Consider the following 8,122-nt stretch of genomic DNA (forward strand, 5'->3'; position numbering starts at 1 on the left):
CATGTGTGACCTGAAGGACCGAGCCAGACAAGAGTCTGAAAATGAATTTATTGCACGTGTTGTGGGAAATGTGTAGTCCTGGACAGGCAGCAAAGAGAGAACCAATGCGGGTCCCACCCAAGTGAGCCCCTCAAGGGCTGCCGTCCTGGGGCACAATCCCAGGGCCTTCCGGAGGCAGGGAGGGTCCGTTCCGAGGCTTCTGCCTCTGCTGGCGCTCCTGCTGAATCCTGGCTCTGTTGGCCCTGGAGAAAAGATAGATGGGGCAGGGATCCTGACGGAGGGTTCTGGGGCAGGGAGCGAGGCAAGATGGAGCAGTGACAGACCTGGCCCTCGCCCTTGTGTCATTGTAGATGGCTGTGATGATCCGATCCTTTTCGTCCATGAAGCGCCGGTGCACCTGCTCCAGCTTCCTGTGAGGGGATTGCAATTAACCCTGGGTCTCCAGACTCAGCTGTCCCTGAAGCCCTGGTCCTCAACCAGGCTCTAGAATCTCCCACACAACTTCACATCTCTCCTCCTAACAGACAGTCCTGTGATAAGTTGGGGGAAAGGGGACACAAGTTGGGCGGTGGTGGTGCACACTTTTAATCCCAGGACTTGGGAGACAGAGGCAGGCAGATCTCTGTGAGTTCAAGGCCAGCCTGGTCTACAGAACAAGAACGAGTTTTAGGACAGTCTGGGATACACAGAGAAACCCTGTTTCGGGGGACAGAGGGGAGGACACCAAGTGGTCCAGGTCAGTGCAGGGCTGGGTGGTACCCTAAGTCCCTGGCTAGCTTGTGAAGAATGGTTAAACAGGTCTGAAATCGGGGTGCCCCTCCCAGGAGATTAGAAAGGGGACGCATTTCTCTCATCTCCATTGCTGAACTAGGCGGTACTGGCAGTGGGCACCATCCTTTGGGTTTCTGTGCTGCAGAAATCTGGAATTACAGCATGCATGACGGGTGGGGTGAGGCCCTGGCTGTCAGCAAGGGCCGTCTCTGTCACACTGCCCCTGTCCTCCTCACCCCCTTCTGCTTTCTTTCTATATTGAGACAGAGTTTAATGTGGCCTAGGCTGCCCTCAAATTCAGTAATGTAGCCAAAGACGACGCTGAACTTAAAAGAGGAAAAGATTTCTGTGTGTGTGTGTGTGTGTGTGTGTGTGTGTGTGTGTGTGTGTGGTGTGTGTCAGGTCTGCCTGAAGGTCAGAGGAGGGCATCAGATCTCCTGCAGCTGTGGACTATCATATGTGGGTGCTGGGAATTGACTCTGCTCCTCTACAGGAGCAGCAAGCAATCTTAATCACCGACCCCTTTCTCCAGCCCCCAAGCTTCTCATCTTCCTGCCTCCATCTCCTGAGTGCTGAGATTACAGGTACACACCACCATGCCTGTTTTAGGACGTGCTAGAGAGAGAACCCCAGGGTTTTGTCTGTGCCCTCCTTGTGCGTCATTTTGGATGACTCTAGCCTCACCAGCAACCAGCACCAAAGATTAGCATTCAAGTTATGAGAAACAAAACAGTTTTAGCCCTTTCATGCGATGCTGCCTTTACCCAGCAAGGCAAGGCTCCAAAGACTGATTTCACAAAGTTCTTAGCTTGGGAGAGACAAAGTATGCGGGTCATAGGCTGTTGTGGCTGGCTGGCCACAGCACTCTTCACCCACCCTCTGCCCAGGACCCGGGAAGGATGGAGAGGCACCTGAAAGCGACATAGTGCAGGCCCATGCCTGCCAGCATGAGCAGGAGGCAGTACCCCAGTACCCGCTGGTTGTGCTTATGCTGCTGCCGCCTTGCCTCAGGCCCCTGTGGCCTCACGTTGTGAAACTGGGCCCAGTATTGTGCGTTGGGGGGTTCCCAGGAGCTGCTGAAGAACAAGAGGGCCGTGGAAAGATGAAGCTCTCTGGAAGGCTTCAGGGTGGGGATACCACGAGTCAGGACTACGATACCTGCGTGTCTCTTGGGTATACTTAGGCTGGGCTGTGGTCCCTGAAGATTTGGGGGGACTGGCTGAGTGCAGCTGGTGGTCGTAGTTGCGACGACTCTCCTCACGGCTGAGCACTCGGTAGGCCTCATTCAGCTCCACAAAGCGGCTATGCAGGGCTGGATTCCCGGGGTCTCGGTCAGGGTGCAGCTGGGGTGAGACAGGGGCCCCTTACCTCATTCTCCAGCTCCTTCCCAGGGCCTGTCCTGATGATGTCCACCCATGAAGACTGATAGCACTCCCTCAGACCTGGCCTGTGGGACACTGCCGCTCACTCACAGGCTTGCTGATCCCTCCCAAAGGCCAGAGAATCACAAAGTACAGACTCCTGTACTTCTCACCCAAGAAAACCAACCAGATCTTTAGTTCACCTCTGTGACTCCAGTTCTAGGAAGGTGGAGATAGGGGGACCACTGAAAGTTTGGGACACCAGTTTGGGCTACAGTGTGAGATCCTATCTCAAAAAAAAAAAAAAAACAAAAAACAAAAAACAAAGAAAAACGAGACACACAGAAGGACCCCTGGCCTTGCCAGATTCTTTCCTCATAGAGGATATTGAGTACCTCCTATCCATGCAGATGGAAGGAATGTGCTACCAGCTAGAGATACAGACCTACCCCAGGAAGTTGGAGCACCCCTGTGTCTGGCTCATTTCTCATCTTCCCCCTCCTCACCTTGGGGACACCAGTACCTCTTTTGACTTGGTGAAGAAAGCACGTTTAACCTCTTCAGCACTGGCACCAGGATGCACCCCCAACAGTTCATAGTAATTAGTAGGAGCAGGCCTGTGGAGAGAAGCCCAAATCCACAGACGCTTAGGAGACCACAGGGCACCATTGCCCTCCCTGTCCTGCCATCCTCCCTGGGACACACCCTTCAGTTCAGTCACCAGGAACTGAAGTTAATCCCAAAACACATCTAGCCCCCAGATTACCCTTCCCTTTGGGGTGATTCGGGAATGGTCAAGACTTCTCATTTTCAAAGTGTAGTCCCCAGACTCCTGCACCACAGACCCAAAAGGGTTCTGCTGCTGCTTTTTTAAAAACAGGGCCTCACTAGCTTTGTCTGACCTGGACTCCCTAGGTAGACCAGACTAGCCTGAAGCTCATAGAGTTTGCCTTTGCCTCCCAAGTTCTGGGACTGAAGATGCATACCACCATCCTGGCTAAAAAGCTTTAAAGATTTATTACTTAATTTTATATACATGAGTGTCTGTAGGTATATGCACCACGTGAATGCCTGGTACCCCCAACAGGTCAGAAGAGTGTGGTTGTGAGTCGTCATGTTGATGCTGGGATCAAAACTGGAGAGATGGCTCAGAGGTTAAGAGCACTGACTGCTCTTCCAGAGGTCCTGAGTTCAATTCCCAGCAACCACATGGTGGCTCACAGCCATCTGTAATGAGGTCTGGTGCCCTCTTCTGGCATGCAGGCATACACACAGGCAGAACACACTGTGTACATAATAAGTAAATAAATCTGAAAAACAAAGGAAAAAACCCACTGGGTCCTCTGTGAGTGTGGCAAGTGCTCTCTCTCTGAGCCATCTCTCCAGCCCCTAAAAAAACGTATTTTAAATAGCAGTTTTTGATGTAAGGTGGTGTCCACTTGTAATCCCAGCACTTGAGACGTGGAGGCAAAGTCTGAAATTCAGGTCATGTCTTGGCTATTAGTAAGTTTGAGGCTAGCCTAGACTACATGAGACCCTGAATCAAAAAAAAAAAAAAAAAAAAAGATTTCCTGGTCTCTCATGCACGAGGTTCTGTTTTCCAGTGCCAGTACTGAGGGAAAAGCAGTACTGAGGGAAAAGATTTCCAGGCCAGGTATGGTGGCTGTGCCTGAACTCCAGATACTCTGGAGATTGAGTTCGGACCCTTGCCTGGGCAACACGGGAAAACTCCATCTCAAAGGAAAAGGCAGATTCCCACCCTCCACTTTATTCCTCCTGACCGGCGTCTCCAGATTCCAGCCCAGAAATCTAAATCTGTGTACCCAACCTCCCCTTCCCCAGAGTATGCACAGTGAAGCGAGGCGTCATACCAGAACTACAGAAAGAGCCCTGGGTTTGACCTGAGCTCAAGTTCCCGATCTGCCACTTCTCTCACCTAATCCTGGGGCTCTGCTCCTAACTCTTGATGCTTAGTGTCCAGCACTGAAGGTGAGGGTTACCTGGGACAAACCTCTGAAGGCACTTGACATATAATACAGAGACAACGATCTCAGAACACGGCCGAGATCTGGAGCTCAACTCACCGCTGCCCTGCGGCGGCCGTGAGAAGTCGGGTGGGAGAGCTGCGGGGCCACCGCCGGAGTAGGCGCAGGGGCAGCAGGAGCAACAGGGACGGCATGATGACGGCGTGCGGGCAGCTGGGGAAGGGAGGTCCCCAAGAAGGGTGCATTGGGTCCCAGGAGGGCCGGACTTCGGGTGTCGGGGCAGAGGGAAGGAGCCTGCCTCAGTTTCCCACAAAGGCAGACTTAAGCAGATTCGGGAAAGGCCTTTTTACTAAGAATCAGATGCTGGGGCCCTGACCCTTCTCCAGCACCGGCCTCCAGGTCTGGACCACCAGCTCAGGACCAGGGGCACCCCTCCCCACCTACAGCCTTAGGGGGGCGTGCGAGGGAGGAGCCACGGCCAAGCCCCGCCTCCGTCCCCTACTCACAGGCTCCGCGGTCGCCGCCATTTCCTGCCCCCGCACAGGCCCCGCCCCCGAGCTCTCATTGGCGCAAGGCTCTGGCCGCGCATAATTGGGCAGGAAGCGGAGGACGTGCAGCGAAGGGCCCGCCCCCGTGCGCTGATTGGCCGAGGGCGCCAGAGTCCGCGAAGCGGAAGCGCTGGGGTTCCTGAAAGGACCGCTGTCTGCCGGTCCGGTTCCGAGTCTGGCCTCGGGGAAGGTCTCCCGCCCCGTCCCGCTCAGCAGTGAGGCGCGGTTCAAAGAGAAGCTTTCACTGCGCCGTGCCCACGTCCACCAAACGAGGGGGACACACGGAGGCTGCGCTATGGGGCCTTTTGTTTTGTTCCCCTTCGGCCACGTGCTCAGCCCCTCTCACCCACCCCAGGTTCTCCCCGAGGATCCCAGACTTCCAGAGAAGCAGCAGAAGCCAACGCAACCCAAGAATAAAAGTCCTTTATTGTCTTCAGAGCTGTAGTGATAGGGCCGGGACGCTAGGATTACTCAGGTGGGACTTCCCAGCACCCGACTGTAGAGTCGGATGGCGATTGTAGAGGAGGATGGCCCCTTTGGCTGAAGGGCAGAGTTGTGTCCACATCTCCGTCTCCTGCAGTCTCTGGACCCTCTGCGGGAAATCAGTGAGACCCAGACATCAGGCCCCCATTCTACTGGGACTGTGTCCAGCGTTGCTGAACCTCAGTACTCCTGCCCCTGAGGTAGCAGCCAAGCTTTGTGCCTCTGGAAACTAGGAGACCAGGGAGTTCTCTGCCTCTCCCAGGTGTCCTTTTCCCCCATCACCAGACCACCTTGAAAGCCTCAACTCCACACCTGTGTCTCCACAAAGATGATTCCTGTAGACTCGTGGGCCTCAGGTCCCCCATTCATGTAGTAACTCCTGATCTCCGCTGAAGTTAGGCTGCACCTGGACAAGAACATGAGGGCGGCTTGGTGGGCGTCCAGGCCTTATAGGAACCCTGCAGAACTCCAGTTGCCTCGAACCCACTCCTTCCCCACCCGCCTCACCCAGGGTCCTGCACCCCGGAGCCCACTCACTGGACATAGAACTCTGCACTGGCTCTGCCCGCGCTGGTCTCATTGCAAGCGATGCCCAGTAACAGTGGCCGGCTCAGGGTGTGCAGTGGCAGGTTCACCTGTGGCAGGGAGTCCCCCGTCAGGCTGACCTCAGTGGCCTGGGTTTGTTGTTTGTTGGTTGGTTTGGTGTTTTATATGTTTGTTTTTGTTGAGACAGGGCCTCGTGTAGCTCAGGCTAGCCTTAGACTCAATATTTAGCCAAGATGGCCCTGAATTTCTGATCCTCTGCCTTCATCTCCTGAGTGCTGGGATTACAGGTATGCACCACTGTACCTGTTTTATACGGTACCGAAGATCAAGGCCCAGGCCTTGGATAGGCTAGGCCAATGTTTCTCAACCTGTGGGTCGTGACCCCCTTAGGAGGTCAACCTTTTCACAGAGGCCACCTAAGACCATTGGAAAACAGATATTTACATTATGGTTCATAACAGCAAACATGAAAATTGTAAAAACTAGCAAAATTACAGTTATGAAGTAGCAACGGAAATCACTGTATGGTTGGAGGTCACCACCACATGTGGAACTGTATTAAGGGTGGCAGCACTGGGAAGACTGAGAACCACTGTGCTAGGCAAACAGTGTACCAGCTCAACTGAGCTACGTCCTCAGTCCTCAATGGCCTGTGACCCTCAGCACGTCTTTGTTTTGCTAGCCAAGTGTCCACTACACAAAACACAGGCTCTGGGTATGCTCATCCTACAGATGGGAAATGGAGCACATTGTCCAGGGAAGTCCTTTTACCAAGTGAAGTTGACTCAGTAAACAAGACGCTATTTTTTCAGCAAGTATTGGAACAGACTAGACATTTTTTATTGTTTCCATTGTAGGAAAGAATCTGAGGACCAAGGAATCATGGCTCCAGCGTTAATGCCATGCTCTTTCTCAATGCCAGCTGGGCTCATGCAGACCCTCACTCCGGCCCAGGCCAGTGGATTTCTAGCAAATTCCACCCCTCACTCATGCCCATCATGTGTGGGGCCCCGCCACTCACCTCATCACATATCTCCTGCAGGACACTGGAGAAGAGTTCCTGGACCACCAGTTCCCCAGGGAGGTCCTTGTGTTGGGGGCTGCCACCAGGGCACAGGGCCTGTGAAAAATTTAGGCTCAGCCTTCATCTGCACCGATTCCCACACTGCTTTTCCTCTTGTTGGCCGTGGGTGCCTAGGGCAGGCTCAGTGTGGGAGTCTTGGCAATCCCCTAACCCAGGCCCTCCTATTCCAAATAAACAATCAAGTCTAGCTAGGAAGGATTACATAAGGTGGGAAAAAACATCTCCTCCCCTTCAGTCTCTCCTCCCATGATCCCTAGCTTCTATAGGTGGGTCTCCCAAATGGCAGGGAGCACCTTCCTCTCCGGAGTGGCGAGAGTCATGGGCTATGCTCAGCGGGGCCCATACTTTCTCCTGGACAGTCCTCTAGCAGGGCCCACAGCATGGGAGGAGGCTGCAGCCTCAGAAACACCAGGCCACTTTTCCCTTTAAGAGGCGATGGACAGAACTAGGAGCCTGGACTCCTCCGTGCCCTTGTGCCCAGCCAGTCGTTCTACCTGAGGCTCAGGGTGCCCACCGGGCACGTCCACCAGCCCAGGTGCCTCGGCCACCTGCTGAGAGCGGCGCAGGAAGACAAGGAAGTCATCAGCTGTGACCAACGTGGCACCCACCCCCAGTGGGTCTGCCAGATAGGCTTGCTTGTCACCCCAATCTGTAGCTCCCTGCTGTCGCAGCCAGGAGGCTGAGCTGGACCAGTTGGTGCCCAGGAAGTCCCGGTAGGAAGTGAGACCCAGATGCAGGAGCAGCTGTGGCCCAGGTGAGCTGGATGCCAGGGTGGCTGAGTGAAGGCGGAACTTGGGAGCATCAAAGATCCAGGGTTGGGTCTGCAGCCGGGCCTCCCAGGTGGCAGTAATGGTCTTGTCTCCTCCAGGCAGTGGACGACGGTCGTGAGCTGGGCTCAGCTCTACTGCTACCTGCTCCTGGGACAGTCCCCCAAGAGGGCACAGCAGCAAGAGCGACACCTCGGGGTCCATGGCGTGACAGGGAAGTCCTGGAGGAAGACACAGACGGCCATCCTGTCACTCTAGGTGACCTTCTCTTACACAGAAATCCTGACAGGGACCCTCCTGCAGATCCCCGACTACTTAGTGCTTGGGCAGCGAGTATCATCCCACCAAGAGTCCTGAGCCCAGCAAGCGCCTGGACTCCTGCTGTCCCAAACCCGTAAAACCTTTGGGCATCCCTACCGCCCCGCAGCACCAGGAGCGCCAATGCTCGTAGCCCCCAAACCAGGAGTCCTCCTACATCCAACCTGGACACGCAGGATCTCGGAGTTCACCGGTCGGCTTGCCCCCCTCCCCCAAGCTCCACCTCTTTCCCCTCAAGCGGAAGTGCCCGCCCCTTCCC

General features: G+C 54.8%; 2 protein-coding genes across 6 annotated transcripts; both read right to left on the reverse strand.

Annotated features, from left to right (window-relative positions):
* Window positions 1-29: 29 nt before the first annotated feature.
* Dnajc4 (DnaJ heat shock protein family (Hsp40) member C4) lies at window positions 30-4,721 on the reverse strand. 3 transcript variants are annotated; one of them, XM_006980731.4, is made up of 7 exons: window positions 4,624-4,710; window positions 4,217-4,330; window positions 2,656-2,749; window positions 1,930-2,114; window positions 1,683-1,844; window positions 324-410; window positions 30-242 (listed from the first exon to the last, which is right to left on the reverse strand). In XM_006980731.4, the coding sequence occupies exons 1-7, from the start codon at window positions 4,704-4,706 to the stop codon at window positions 131-133; spliced, it is 837 nt and encodes a 278-aa protein (XP_006980793.3). In that variant the 5' UTR covers window positions 4,707-4,710; the 3' UTR covers window positions 30-130. The 3 variants fall into 3 exon arrangements, with proteins under 3 accessions (XP_006980793.3, XP_015854654.2, XP_076414527.1); XM_015999168.3 differs by having other exon boundaries at window positions 1,683-1,847; window positions 4,624-4,709; XM_076558412.1 differs by lacking the exon at window positions 4,217-4,330 and having other exon boundaries at window positions 1,683-1,847; window positions 4,624-4,721.
* A 351-nt stretch (window positions 4,722-5,072) lies between these two features.
* Nudt22 (nudix hydrolase 22) lies at window positions 5,073-8,093 on the reverse strand. Of its 3 annotated transcripts, none has more exons than XM_042260028.2 (6): window positions 8,028-8,093; window positions 7,273-7,766; window positions 6,716-6,814; window positions 5,686-5,783; window positions 5,461-5,554; window positions 5,073-5,257 (listed from the first exon to the last, which is right to left on the reverse strand). In XM_042260028.2, the coding sequence occupies exons 2-6, from the start codon at window positions 7,747-7,749 to the stop codon at window positions 5,099-5,101; spliced, it is 927 nt and encodes a 308-aa protein (XP_042115962.2). In that variant the 5' UTR covers window positions 7,750-7,766; window positions 8,028-8,093; the 3' UTR covers window positions 5,073-5,098. The 3 variants fall into 3 exon arrangements, with proteins under 3 accessions (XP_042115962.2, XP_076414515.1, XP_042115970.2); XM_076558400.1 differs by having other exon boundaries at window positions 7,387-7,766; window positions 7,963-8,075; XM_042260036.2 differs by having other exon boundaries at window positions 7,963-8,075.
* Between the last annotated feature and the right edge of the window lie 29 nt (window positions 8,094-8,122).

Source organism: Peromyscus maniculatus, chromosome 1, assembly GCF_049852395.1.
Source record: "Peromyscus maniculatus bairdii isolate BWxNUB_F1_BW_parent chromosome 1, HU_Pman_BW_mat_3.1, whole genome shotgun sequence".
In the NCBI taxonomy this organism is placed as follows: domain Eukaryota; kingdom Metazoa; phylum Chordata; class Mammalia; order Rodentia; family Cricetidae; genus Peromyscus; species Peromyscus maniculatus.